The sequence below is a fragment of the Schistocerca cancellata genome, chromosome 4 (genome assembly GCF_023864275.1).
Source record: "Schistocerca cancellata isolate TAMUIC-IGC-003103 chromosome 4, iqSchCanc2.1, whole genome shotgun sequence".
Taxonomy (NCBI): domain Eukaryota; kingdom Metazoa; phylum Arthropoda; class Insecta; order Orthoptera; family Acrididae; genus Schistocerca; species Schistocerca cancellata.
Window position 1 is genome coordinate 567,847,424 of NC_064629.1, and position 15,420 is coordinate 567,862,843.

The 15,420-nt window shown below is 41.4% G+C and overlaps 1 protein-coding gene across 2 annotated transcripts in view; it reads right to left on the bottom strand.

The window, feature by feature from the left end:
• LOC126183523 (polycomb protein Scm) overlaps nucleotides 1-15,420 on the bottom strand; it is a 194,474-nt gene that overhangs the window by 135,746 nt on the left and 43,308 nt on the right. For both annotated transcript variants that reach the window (XM_049925582.1, XM_049925583.1), the window contains exons 4-5: nucleotides 7,676-7,826; nucleotides 4,203-4,363 (exon numbers count right to left, since the gene is read on the bottom strand). In XM_049925582.1, the coding sequence (XP_049781539.1) occupies nucleotides 4,203-4,363; nucleotides 7,676-7,826 (312 nt within the window). The remainder of the gene's footprint in view (nucleotides 1-4,202; nucleotides 4,364-7,675; nucleotides 7,827-15,420) is intronic.

Below are 15,420 nucleotides of genomic sequence, written 5' to 3' on the forward strand. Positions count from 1 at the left end.
CAGACCACCTGAAGGAAAATTTGGAAAATATTTTGAGTAAATTTCCCACCCATGTTATAGTTTTGGATGGAGATTTTAATTTACCAGATACAGACTTGGAGGCTCAAAAGTTTATAACAGGTGGCAGGAACAAAGAATACAGTAATTTTTTTTTTAAGTGCATTATCTGAAAACTACCTTGAGCAGTTAAACAGAGAACCGACTCGTGGCAATAACATATTACCCTTTCTGGTGACAAACAGACCCGAACTATTTGAAACAGTTAACACAGAACAGGGAATCAGCAATCATAAAGCAGATACAGCATCGGTGATTTCAACCATAAATAGAAATATAAAAAAAGGTAGGGAGATTTTTCTGTTTAGCAGAAGTGACAAAAAGCAGATTTCAGAGTACTTGATGGCTCGACACAAAAGTTTTATCTCAAGTACAGACAGTGTTGAGGATCAGTGGACAAAGTTCCCATCATACAATATGCATTAGATTAGTATGTGCCCAGCAAGATCGTAAGAAATGAAAAAGAGCCAATGTGGTACAACAACCGAGTTAGAAAACTACTATGGAAGCAAAGGGAACTTCACAGAAAACAAACTTAGCCAAAGCCTTGCAGACGAACAAAAATTACAAGAAGCGAAATGTAGTGTGAGGAGGGCTATGCGAGAGCGTTCAACGAATTCAAAAGTAAAGTTCTATGTACTGATTTGGCAGAAAATCCTAAGAAATTTTGGTCTTATGTCAAAGCGGTAGGTGGATCAAAACAAAGTGTCCAGACACTCTGTGACCAAAATGGTACTGAAACAGAGGATGACAGACCAAAGGCCAAAATACTAAATGTCTTTTTCAAACGCTGTTTCACAGAGGAAGACTGCACTGTAGTTCCTTCTTTAGATTGTCACACAGATGACAAAATGGTAGATATCAAAATAGATGAGAGAGGGATAGAAAAAGAATTAAAATCGCTCAAAAGAGGATAGGCCGCTGGACCTGATGGGATACCAGTTCGATTTTACCAGAGTGCAGGAAGGAAATTGGCCCCCTTATTGCAGCGGTGTACTGTAGGTCTCTAGAAGAGCGTAGCATTCCGAAAGATTGGAAAAGGGCACAGGTCATTGAAGTTTTCTAGAAGGGACGTCGAACAGATGTGCAGAACTATAGACCTTTATCTCTAACGTGGATTAGTTGTATAATTTTGGAACACATATTATGTTCGGGTATAATGACTTTTCTGAAGACTAGAAATCTACTCTGTAGGAATCAGCATGGGTTTTGAAAAAGACGATCCTGTGAAACCCAGCTCGCGCTATTCGTCCACGAGACTCAGAGGGCCACAGACACGGGTTCCCAGGTAGATGCCATGTTTCTTGACTTCCACAAGGTGTTTGATACAGTTCCCCACAGTCGTTCAATGAACAAAGTAAGAGCATATGGACTATCAGACCAATTGTGTGATTGGATTGAAGAGTTCCTAGATAACAGAACGCAGCATGTCATTCTCAATGGAGAGAATTCTTCCGAAGTAATAGTGATTTCAGGTGTGCCGCAAGGGAGTGTTGTAGGACCGTTGCAATTCACAATATATATAATTGACCTTGTGAATAACATTGGAAGTTCACTGAGGCTTTTTGCGGACAATGCTGTAGTATATCGAGAGGTTGTAACAATGGAAAATTGTATTGAAATGCAGTTGGAACTGCAATGAATTGACACATGGTGCAGGAAATGGCAACTAAATCTCAATGTAGACAAGTGTAATGTGCTGTGAATACATAGAAAGAAAGATCCTTTATCATTTAGCTACAATAGAGCAGGTCAGCAACTGGAAGCAGTTAATTCCATAAATTATCTGGGAGTGGGCATTAGGAGTGATTTAAAATGGAATGATCATATAAAATTAATCGTCGGTAAAGCAGATACCAGACTGAGATTCATTGGAAGAATCCTAAGGAAATGCAGTCCGAAAACAAAGGAAGTAGGTTACAGTACACTTGTTCACCCACTGTTTGAATACTGCTCAACGGTGTAGGATCCGTACCAGATAGGGTTGATAGAAGAGAGAGAGGAGATCCAACAGAGAGCAGCACGCTTCGTTACAGGATCATTTAGTAATCACGAAAGCATTACAGAGACGATAGAAGAGTCTGCAAGAGGGACACTCAGTGGCTCGGTACGGGCTTTTGTTGAAGTTTCGAAAACATACCTCCACCGAGGAGTCAAGCAGTATATTGCTCCCTCCTACGTATATCTCGCGAAGAGACCATGAGGATAAAATCAGAGAGATTAGAGCCCACACAGAGGCATATCGACAATCTTTCTTTCCACGAACAATATGAGACTGGAGTAGAAGGGGAACCGATAGAGGTACTAAAGGTGTCCTCCGCCACACATCGTCAGGTGGCTTGTGGAGTATGGATGTGGATGTAGACTACAGTTTTCTATTCTCCTGCTTTCTTTATCTGCTTTTGTATGACTACACTGCTGTGAAGATAAAATGAGAACACTAACATAACAAGGATTTAATGACAAAGAATCAATGCCCACCTTGCAGCTAATCTTCTAGATCCAACAGTACAAGGTAGTAACCTGAAGCCTATCGAGGTGCTTAATGCAATAAGCTTTGTTTGTGGCACAGCAAAGAACACTGGACTAAGCGTTATTCAACTTAATGAGAACTTGGCTGATTATACGGACAAAGGAAGACTTTGGTCCAGACAATTTGTATGGGAAGGAGTGGGCCCTCAACCTTAGGAAGATAAAAATCATTGTGTAAATCCTATATTGAGGTGGCGAGGTTTAAGAGGAACTTGTGCATTGTCAAAAGTTGCTGTAAAAACTCTGGTCACACCAGTTACATATCCTGCTGCAGAGTGTTCCTTCAGCACGTCCAATTTATTTCCCCTATTAAGTCTCCCCTAACTCTGAAGCAGGTTTTTCAACTTCGTTACGCAACTGCTAAAGGAGCAATGCTGCAAAAAACCTTCAATACCAAACACCAGCTTAATAATTTTTATAAGCACCACTTATCAATTAGCCTTTAAAATGTGTAAATGCCTGGGCGTTTATGAGTTTTGAGCATTAGCCCAGGCATGTTTCCTGGCCATTTGCCACAACCTATAATTGTTCATGCATTTTACACTACTAAGCAGTACAGGTGCCAAGTAGCTGTTTCCCTGGAAGACAATAGATTTGTACCCTCCCATCAGCGTGATGAAGGAGGTATCAGGATTCATCAAAGCATGCAACACTCTGCCACTGTGCGAGTGCCCACGGTCATGTGCCCATCTCAGCCGAAGTTGCCTATGGCGTGGTATTAATACTGGCATGTACATGGGTTTTCAGCTGCGGAGGCCCACTGTTAGGAGTGTTTGATGCATTGTGTGTTCAGACAAACTTGTAATCTGCCCATCATTAAAGTCTAATGTTAGTTCCACCACCACAGTCCACCATCTGTTCTGTTTTATCAGTCTGCTCAGCCTACAACATCCAACATCTGCCATGAGGGGTGGCAGCCCAACCCGATGATGTCTGGATGTGGTTTCACTATGTGTTGAAGACATTCACCACAGTACTTCTCGAACACCTGAAAAGTCCTTCTGTTTACAAAATGCTCATGCTGAGCCTCCAGGCCAACACATTCTGCCCTTTATAAAACTCAGATAGATTGTGTGTCTTCCTCATTCGACACACAGACACAACACTTACTGATATTACATGCACTGTGCATGTGTCTGACTAGCATTCATTCCTCATCAGGTGATGCTGCTATCACATGGACAGGTTTATATCAACAGTAGGTCAATAGTAATAATGTTCTGGGTGATCAGTGTGTATTTAATCACTTGATTAATTGAGATACTTCAGGTAATGGTCTCAGACAGTATAGTAAAATAACAAAGAATTAAGTTTCAGGGAATAAAAGATCTTAATGCAGCCTTGTTATACAATCTCTATTTTGTCACATATTGTGAAGCACTGTGACTGGTGGAAGACTAAACAACCGATAAATTTCATCAGAGTATGTGTTTATTAGTTGTTTCACAATGAACAATAGACAAGCTTCAAACAATTCCATTATGCTATCACTTTAGACATTTTGTACTTAGTGCTACAGCCCATCAAATCCAAGATAACTGCAACTTTCACACTCATCTCTATTTACTGTAAGACACTATCATAATGATGATAATTACTCTAAGTACACTAACCTGCTTATAAAATTCTGGAGGAGCTGCGACACTATTTGTTTCTTTAAGATAAGAATCCCAATCAAATGTGCTGTTTGTGGAATCAAGCTGTGATGCTGGAGGCACAGACTGCACAGTAGCCGTGGGAGGCGAATTTATTGTCCGTTGATCAGACCCTGTAACTATAAACAAATTCAAATTGTAATGGCACAGAATGTATGTAACAGGATAAATTTAGTAAGGGACATATCTACAGTAGCAGTGTAAAAATTTGGCGGTCTTCACAAAATACTTTTTCCAAGAAATACCACAGGGTAATAAGTGAACATGCACAGACTACTGTGATCTAAATGAAAGAGAGAACTACATTAACACTCTGCAAGCCACCTTCGGTGTGTGGTGGAGGGTACTCTGTGTACCACCGTCACTTTTTCCTCTTATCTTCCACTCGTGAATAGTTCATGAGAAGAGCTATTGCTGGCAAGCCTCTGTGTGACCTTGAATCTCTCTATAAATTTCACCTTCATGGTCTTTTCACTAGATTTACACAGGAAGAACCCATACATTAGTTGACTCTTCTACAAATGCACATTCTCAGAACGTAAACAGTCAACAACACTGACATGCAGAATGTCTCTCTAGCTGCATCAGCCACTGGAGTTGGCTGAGCATCTCCATTACACTTTCATGCTTTCTAAACTAACCTTTAATGAAACACACTGCTCTTCTTTGCACCTCCTCTACTTCATCTATCAATCCTATTTGGTAAGGATCCCTAATTGATGAGCAATATTCAGAAATTGGTTGAATGAGGCTTTTGTAAGCTACTTCTTTGGTGGGTAGGCTACATTTTCTAAGGATTCTTCTGATGAATCTCAGTCTGGTATCTGTCTTACCTGCAACAAGTTTTATGTGGTTGTTTCACGTCAACTCACTCCATACTCATATTCTTTGTTATTTTGTTGATGTAAGTGCTTCCGTGCAGTTCTGCAATAGTGTAATCATACAATAATGAGTCTTCCTGCCTATTCATGCCCAATGCACTACATTCACTTATGATGGTCAACTGCCACTCCTTGCATGAAGCATCGATCCTCTGCAGATCATCATGCATTTCACTATGATTATCTAGTGTCATGACTTGTCTACATAACAGCATAATCCATGAAAAGCTTCATAGAATCTCTGATGTTATCCTTAAGTGTATGAATAGTGTGAAAAGTGACAGTTCTGTAACACTCTCTTGACGTACAGCCAAAGTTACTTTTACATCTGAATATTTCTCTCTGTTGAGAACGACATGCTGTGTTCTGTTTACTAGGCACTCTTTAATTCAATCACATAGCTGATCTGATATGCCATATGCTTGTACTTTGTTCATTAGGTTGCCAGATGGCACTGTACTTAACACCTTCTGGAATGCATGGTGTTAATCTGAGCATCTACTGCTTTTTGGGTCTCGTGGACAACCAGAGTGAGCTGGGTTTAACACAATCATTTTCGAGAGCCATCTTAATTCCTAAAGAGGAGATTTTTGGTCTCCTGAAATTCCATAAACTGACAAGTTTCTATGGAAACATTGCTAGGATATATGTATGTTTGTCTTTCTCACATCCATTCCTGACCGCCCCTCCTTCCTCCTTTTCACTCTGAATGAAAAAAATATTACCTCATTCAGCATTTGTCCAATTTTCCACATCTTAATTAATTAATATCTCCCCCTCTCTCTTTCTTCCCTGCCACCCCCCCCCCCCCCCCCCCCGCCCCTCAGCTTTACTTACCGAATGGCATGCTCATTCTTCTCATCTGCACCCAGTAGTGAGCTGAGAATTGTAGACTAGAAGTTGTAGTTTCAATCAGTCTTTGCATGTGTGTCACACAATGAAATGTTCTCTGATGGAAAAAGAGGGCTCATCACCTCCTGCACAAACTCTGTTGCTTATCATACATCCTCATGCCAAACAGAATGTTTTGTAAGAATTTTTTGGCACTTGTGATAACAGAATTTTCTTTGTATATGATGCTACACTTACTCAATGGGAATTCATATAACCATTGAAATTTTGCATATACAATGTACCTAACACACTTTGAAGTTTTGAGTGAATTATGTTGCAGGTACAGATCTTCAGTACTGAACTTTTTATCAAAACAAATTTGGCATGTACTTCACGATAGGATGACTGTCCATCATTAAAGGGAATGTCACATGGCAAGAACGAACTTCTGAATGGATCCAGTTAATTGAAAAGACTTGCTTTTGGTGAGCAGAGCTGGTTTTTTAAAGTACAACCCCACTACCTTGTCTTTCCTACTAACTGAGTAAGTTATTATATGACACTATACCATAATGGTCACCCTAAAATATGAGTAGTCATTATAAAATCTTCTGTATGGAGATGGACTGCAGATTCTGTAACTTCAAATGAAATGACGGCTGACTGTAAACTGAAGTCAGCATTTTATTTATGTTGTTAGAATATCTGTCATGATTTTAAGTGGTCTCCATGAGAGCATTCATTTAGAAATATGATACAGAAGTTGAGATGGAATGGTTTAGTATTCTTCCTTTCATCAGAGGTTTTGGTCTGTCTCTCATCAGGCTGATAGTAGTAAAAAATTTTCTACCACAACCTCTTCTTAGTGGTGGGCAGAAGATGAGAGTTTACTGACCAGTGCACCCACAATAGTTCTAAAAAATGCAACACACAGAAAATTGTCTTCATGACTTCTCAGGACATATACAATCCTTATGTTACATTATACTTTCACTTCAATTTATAAGACTACCTAACCTCTCAATATTAATTATCTTGTTTATTATTCCAAATTTATTTTTATATATAGCATGAATAACCACTTATAGTGCATTGCTATATCCCTTTGCTTTCAATTTCCATTATCTTACCAACGGAAAAATTATCTGCTCCAACTCCATCAGCTTTCGACATTCAATTCTGACAGACTCTTTGCATTTTTCTCTGTTATAGTCATTGCCTCTCTATTATTCTTTCTTTGTAACAGGTTTCTAGCTTAGCGCAAAGATCACATGGTGATACGCTTCCCTTTCATACAAATCCAACAACCAGCATCCCTCCACACTATTTTTTTGTATTATATAAAGGCATGCATGACACTGCATTATAGTTAGTTTCTGCTTCTGGCTGTACACACTTTTCTCTAAACCTTATGTTAGAAATACCATCAGTTGTTAAAATATTCTGAAACACAACTTCTGTCTCCCAGCATAACAGCAGTTATAGCAACCAGCTACTTTCAACAATAAAGAAAGCATCAGAAAGACAATACATACAACAAACTACACTAATTTGAAGAAAGTATGTAAACAGAGAGAGAGAGAGAGAGAGAGAGAGAGAGAGAGAGAGAGAGAGAGACTGAACTTACTATAACAAAACTGTATTGATCCAACAGACTAAGATAAAAAGACCAGAACGTTTAGTCTATAGTATACTGATTTTCCTGCAATAAATTACCTCTCTTTTGATCTGCTAGCTGAGCAGCTTGCTCCTTCTTTGTGTGCTTGTTAAGACAGAAAGTGCTACAGAAGTCCTTTGTTGGGCCACCCTGTTGCTCAAGCCGAACAGGTGTTCCACGTATAACATTGTCGCACACCAAGCAAGCTCCCTGAAAATGAGGTGAACAGCATGACTAAATTTTTCAGTTTCACAAACCTATCATCTTGCGACTTCTCTGTGTGGGTGTGTGTGTCCTCTGAATGATAAAATACACATAGGAGAGAAAAATGTAACTGTACTCAATGTTGCTGAACTCATTAATGGCCTTGGAAGTGTGCAGTACGTTCAAAGCTGTAATTATGACAATGGTGGAACTGCAGCAGATTTGCTTTTATGCAAGTTCCTGATCAGTTTAATTTGGGAAGTGTACCATCTTGTTACAATACTACACTGAAGAGCCAAAGAAACTGGTACACCTGCCTAATATCGTGTAGGGTCCCTGCCAGCACACACAAGTGCTGCAACACAATGTGGCACGGACTTGACTAATGTCTGAAGTAGTGCTGGAGGGAATTGATACCATGAATCCTGCAGAGCAGTCCATAAATCTGTAAGTGTATGAGGGGGTGGAGATCTCAATAATGTTCAAGAGTGTTCCTGGAGCCAGTCTGTAGCAATTCTGGACATGTAGGGTGTTGCATTGTCCTACTGGAATTGCCCAAGTCTGTCGGAATGCACAATGGTCATGAATGGATGCAAGTTATCAGACAGGATGGTTACGTATGTGTCACCTGTCAGAGTCATATCTAGATGTATCAGGGATACCATACCACTCTAACTGCACATGCCCCATATCATAACAGAGCCTCTACCAGCTTGAACAGTCCCCTGCTGACATGCAGGGTCCAGGGATTCATGAGGGTACATACCCGTACATATCCCTCTGCTTGATACAATTTGAAAGGAGACTCATCCTACCAGGCAACATGTTTCCAATCATCAACAGTCCAATGTCGCTGTTGACAGGTCCAGGTGAGGCATAAAGCTGTGTGTTCTGCAGTCATCAAGGATACATCAGTTGGCCTTCGGCTCCGAAAGCCCTATCGATGTTGCTTCATGGCATGGTTTGCACTCTGACACTTGTTGATGGCCTAGCATTGAAATCTGCAGCAATTTGCAGAAAGGTTGAACATCTGTCACGTTGAACTATTCTCTTCAGTCATCGCTGGTCCCGTTATTGTAGGATTTTTTTCCAGCTTCAGCGATGTCGGAGATTTTGTGTTTTACCTGAATCCTAATATTCACAGTAAACTTGTGAAATGGTCACATGGGAAAATCCCCACTTCATCGCTACCTCAGAGATGCTGTGTCCTACCGCTCATGAGCTGACTGTAACACCATGTTCAAACTCACTTAAATCTTGACAACCTGCCACTGTAGCAGCAGTAACCTCTGTAACAACTGTGCCAGACACTTGTTGTCTTATATAGGCATTGCTGACTGCAGCACTGTATTCTGCCTGTTTACATATCCCTGTATTTGAATAAGCATGCCTATACCAGTTCCTTTGGCACTTTAGGGTATATCAGTGCTTAACAGCCTTCAACACATTTAAGTAGCTGACAGGTATTCAACAAGAAGCCTACAATTATATTATATCAACAGCATATATAGCAAATACCTGAATTCAAATTTACATTTATTGTGTACTAACCAAACAGAAAGTGAAGAAGGGTGGCACACATCTGTTACAAGTTACAGTAGTTGCAACTGTTAGGTGGTAGCATACTTCAGTCCCCCGTAAATTAAAAATACTGTGTGTGTTTGTCCATTTTCAAAAATTACCTTATAAGTTATAGACAGAATTTACGTTACACTATTCAGACCATAACAACATAGGAGGAAATTCAGAGTACGTCAGTCTCAAGAGTCTCACTATACCACAGTAACAGAAGTTACAAAACACCACCAAAGTTGTTGTGAAAATGTCCCACAGCCTCCACCTGTCCCCATCCCGCCTTATAAGATATCACATACGTATCATTTTTGTTCTATGTCTGGCTGCTAGAGTAAAGTTTCTAACGCTATCATTTTCATTACGTGTTCAATTCAGATTTCTACAAGTTACTGAATTTGATACTTCTACCTGAAGTCTTTGTATGAAAATCAATGGGATTCATTCCTACATATTTCCATTGTGCTACAAATAGTAATTGTTTCTCCACATTATCTAATGTTAGAAGAATGCAAGGAGTTATTTTTATGTTACTTGTAAAATAAATGTAACTATTACTACTACTTTTACTGCTGATAAATGTAACTGCTGTTTTAACTTTGTATTCAAAGAAGGATATGAGTTCATCGGCAGTGCCCATAGTTGATAAGTAATGTATTCAAAGAGTTAGAGAGTACGTGTTGCCACTGTTGATATAGTGTAAGAAAAACAAGAGAGCACACTCAGTTGCACAAAATGCTGCTGAGAACTACATTAAAAAATACAAAAATAACTGACTTTCAACAATGTTGTTTGTAGCTGTGAGCAACACAAAGTTTAAAGAGGTAAGTATAACATCAACACTTTTGTCACCTGACTGTGCCCATATGATTGAGAATTGAAATTGAAGCACTTATTATAATTCCTGAAGTAAAAATGTCTCAAGTACCTATGGGACTGTACATCCGGAGAACTACATCAATCTGTATTACAATCAGATCATAAAGACAAGTGGAGAGCACAGTATGACTCAAGCAAGCACTGAGGGTTGGGTTGTTTTTTGGGGGAAAGAGACCAAACAGCGAGGTCATCGGTCTCATCGGATTAGGGAAGGATGGGGACGGAAGTCGGCCGTGTCCTTTCAAAGGAACCATCCCAGCATTTGCCTGGAGTGATTTACGGAAATCATGGAAAACCTAAATCAGGATGGCCGGACGCAGGATTGAACCGTTGTCCTCCCGAATGCAAGTCCAGTGTGCTAACCACTGCGCCGCCTCGCTCGGTAAGCAAACACTGAAACACAGAGTGAAACATATTGTTCTTTCAATAAAGTGATGTTCAAGGAGTGCTACCTGCAACGAATTAGATAAGAATCTGATAACTTATCAGCTGTATTCTTCACATTTACAAAGGAAAAATAAAACAAAACTAACAGAAGATTTTTTTTCCGTGGCTGGAAACCTAAAGTTCAAGCAAATGCACATTGCCTTATGTGGTGTGTTGACCATCATAGTGTAACAGTTATCATCACTAGCTGGTAATGTGCAGGTCACTGGTTTGAGTATCACATCCTGCAATTCCTTATCATCCAACATTAGTAATTTCTGGGAGGTTCCAGTACCAATTTATGGAATACTGGAATTTGTTAGAGCATTCAGTCCACGTCTATGTAGGAGCACTGTCTGCCTTGAGATGCATTTCTATTCCACGTGTAGTTTTGTGTGTGCTCAATAAACATGTTTTCAGTGTGAAATGTCAGTTCTTGTTTACACCACTGCTATAGTAACTAATACTCTATTCCAGATTCACTGTGCCACAGTTTGGTGGAGAAGTTGAGTATCATAGACAATGACAGGGCCAGCAGCAATCTGCGGCTGTCTGTTGACGGTGCTGTCGGATATGGGAAGGTGTCGTCATCGAGCGACTGTAGGAGGATACGAGATGACTTAGGCAAAATTTCTAGTTGGTATGATGAATGGTAGCTTGCTCTAAATGTAGAAAAATGTAAGTAAATGCAGATGAGTAGGAAAAACAAGCCTGCAATGTTCAAATACAGTATTAGTGGTGTGCTGTTTGCATAGCCACATTGATTAAATACCTGAGCATAACGTTGCAGAAGATACGAAATGGAGTGAGCATGTGAGGAAGGATAGAAGTAAAGTTGAATGCTTGACTTTGGTTTGTTGGGCGAATTTTAGGAAGGCGTAGTTCATTTGTAAAGGAGACCATGTATAGGACACTAATGGGACCCATTCTCGAGTACTGCCTGAGTGTCTGGGATCTCCACCAGGTCAGATTAAAGGAAGATGTCAAAGAAATTCAGAAACGTGCTGCTAGATTTGTTACTGATAGCTTTCACCATCTTGTGAGCATTACAAAGATGTCTTGTGAACTCAAACGGGAATCCCTGGAGGGAAGACAAAGTTATTTTCGTAGACCACTATCGAGAAAATTTTGAGAACCACCATTTGGAACTGACTGCAGAATGGTTCTACTGCCACCGGCATACATTTTGGGTAAGGTCCATGAAGATAGAGAGAAATTAGGGCTTGTAAAGAGGCATACTAATTTTTCTCTTGCTCTATCTGCAAGTGGAACAGGAAAGACAATGATTAGTAGTGGTACAAGGTACCCCTCTGCCAGGCACCATGCAGTGGCTCACGGAGTATGAGGGTGAGCAAAAACCGATGCTTCAGGACTAGGAACTACAGTACTTCATTCCTCCTATAGTCCGCACTGTTAGCGTAACAATGAATATGAAAGAATTGGTGAGACAGATACACATCAAGCCAGGACACGGTGAAGTGGCTACAGGGATTTGATCGTGCTGCCTAATACAACAGGTGGATGGTATGATATGTCTTGTCAATTGCCAGTGTTTACTTTAGCTTGGATGGTACAGTACAGCAGTGGCTTTAAGACAACAAGCAATAAGGAAATGCTGAAGAGTTGGGGCAAATTTCAGGTGGGGTGATAATGGTGGTAACCAGCAGCATGTCTGATTTGCTGAAGAACATAGCCCAACAGCAGGGAAAAAAGTGTATTTAACACTGTGTTACACAGTGAACTCAAATCTAATGGTAGAGTATAACACCTAATGATGGGTGTGACACAGGACATCTACCATGTGTTTCTTTGAAGGATGTATCTATACAGAGAGGACTTCATAAAGAGGTGTCAGCACAATGAGACAATGCACAAGACAAAGAGTGGATAGAAAGACATTCTACACACTTGTGAATGTCATATTGATAGCGGTCAAAGAAGACCATTAGGACCTCTCGTCACTAATGCAGCAGATAGCAATAGAGGAGATATGAGGTTTTACGGTGTCTGTTAATGATGAACACTGACTGTCATAAGTAGCAGCACCTAATAGTGATCCCAGCAAGATGGAGATAGCCTCACTAAGTTAAGAAGAGATTAGTCGATCACTGGCAAGGAAACCGAAAACTGGAGGCGAAAAACCTGACGTATGCTGCAGCTATCAGACAACATCGAAGGTTCTCAATCATACTGGTACAACTTGCTTCCTCAGCAATTTGCTCACCTCACAGAAAGATGGACATCTGGAGAACAGGAGACATTGTGCCAATATGTTTCCACTGCGGATACCCTAGGCAGGCTGTATGCTACAATAAAGAAAGGGGAAAAGCATTCAACAACTATTAAGCAACAAGACACCAAACAGGGCAGTTATATTCATACAACTGCTGATGATTACAGCCAATCTGCAAGAGAAAGATCATTTCCATTCCCTGGTCAAGATTGCTCTCCAACTCTTTGCAGCTATTCTCTGTCACCATGTTACAAAACTCAGGGAAAAAGTAAATGACGTGAGCACCTATGGAGGTGAGGCCACCATAGATAAAAATACTGAGTGGACAATAGTGGTCATGGCATCATCAAATCACATCATCATCATCATCATCATCGTCGTATACTCCCAGCTCACTTATTTGTCACACAGTTTCGTATAGGAGGTGTAATTTCGAGTTTTAGTTACTGTAATCGTAAATTCAGGCAGATTGTAGCACAGTCGTTAGGCATTTGTACAGATCAGCTCATACATTCTTTGCGTGTTTCCCTTGCGTTATCTAGGCACGGACTCGTGTTTCAGTAACTGTTGTTCAACATCGATTAAAATGGACAGGGACTGTGATTGCTGTGTTCGGATGAGGGCTGAGTTGGCATCCCTTCGCTCACAGTTGCAGGCGGTGCTGACTTCGGTCGCGCAGCTTGAGGCTGTTGCCAATGGGCACCACTGTGGGGAGCCGGACTTGGGTATCACGGGGATGTCAACCTCGTCCCGTCTGTCCCCAGATCGGTCTGCCGCTGTGGTTGCCCCGGTTGCTGTCCGCAGTGGGGCTGAGCCCTCGCCTGTGGTTGATTGGGAGGTCGTTCCAAGGCATGGCAGGCAGCGAAAGACGTCCCCGGAGGCTGATCAGAAAGCCTCCCCAGTGCATCTGACAAACAGGTTTCAGGTACAGTCTCTGGCTGAACCAGATGCAGCTGCCTGCCCTGTTTCAGAGGATGATTCTCAGCATTCAAGGTCAGGGCAATCGCAGAGGGTGGGCTTATTGGTCGTTGGGAGCTCCAATGTTAGGCGCGTGATGGGGCCCCTTAGGGATATGGCGGCTAAGGAGGGGAAGAAACCCAGTGTGCACTCCGTGTGCATTCCGGGTGGAGTCATTCCTGATGTGGAAAGGGTCCTTCCGGATGCCATGAAGAGCACAGGGTGCAGCCAGCTGCAGGTGGTGGCACATGTCGGCTCTAATGACGTGTGTCGCTTTGGATCTGAGGAAATTCTCTCTGGATTCCAGCGGCTATCTGATTTGGTGAAGGCTGCCGGTCTTGCTTACGAGATGAAGGCAGAGCTCACCATCTGCAGCATCGTTGACAGAACCGACTGCGGACCTTTGGTGCAGAGCCGAGTGGAGGGTCTGAATCAGAGGCTCAGACGGTTTTGCGACCGTGTTGGCTGCAGATTCCTTGACTTGCGCCATAGGGTGGTGGGGTTTCGGGTTCCGCTGAATAGGTCAGGAGTTCACTACAGTCAGCTGGCGGCTACACGGGTAGCGGAGGCTGTGTGGTGTGGACTGGGCGGTTTTTTAGGTTAGAAGGCCTCGGGAAAGTACGGGGTGGGGCTGCAATCTCAAAGGGTGCATGGCAAATACAGGACGTGCTTGGATCAAGGAACAGTCAGAATTGTAGTTGTAAATTGTTGTAGTTGTGTTGGGAAAGTCCCTGAGCTTGAAGCACTAATAGAAAGCACAGAAGCTGAAATCGTTATAGGTACAGAAAGCTGGCTAAAGCCTGAAATAAGTTCTGCAGAAATTTTTACGAAGTCTCAGATGGTGTTCAGGAAAGATAGATTAGGCAGAATTGGTGGTGGAGTGTTTGTGTCTGTCAGTAGTGGTTTATCTTGTAGTGAAGTCGAAGTAGATACTCTGTGCGAATTGCTATGGGTGGAGGTTATACTTAACACCCGAACTAAGTTAATAATTGGCTCCTTCTACCGACCACTAGACTCCAATGATTTAGTTGCTGAACAGTTCAGAGAAAATTTGAGTCTCGTAACAAATAAATACGCCACTCATACGGTTATAGTTGGTGGGGACTTCAACCTTCCCTCGATATGTTGGCAAAAATACTTGTTCAAAACCGGTGGTAGGCAGAAAACATCTTCCGAGATTGTCCTAAATGCTTTCTCTGAAAATTATTTCGAGCAGTTAGTCCACGAACCCACGCTAATTGTAAATGGTTGCGAAAACACACTTGACCTCTTAGCCACAAACAATCCAGAGCTGATAGAGAGCATCATGACTGATACAGGGATTAGTGATCACAAGGTCGTTGTAGCTAGGCTCAATACCGTTTCTTCCAAATGCACCAGAAACAAACGCAAAATAATTTCATTTAAAAAAGTGGATAAAGTGTCACTAGAACTTTCCTAAGAGACAATCTCCATTCCTTCCGAACTGACTATGCAAATGTAGACGAGATGTGGCTCAAATTCAAAGATATAGTAGCAACAGCAATTGAGAGA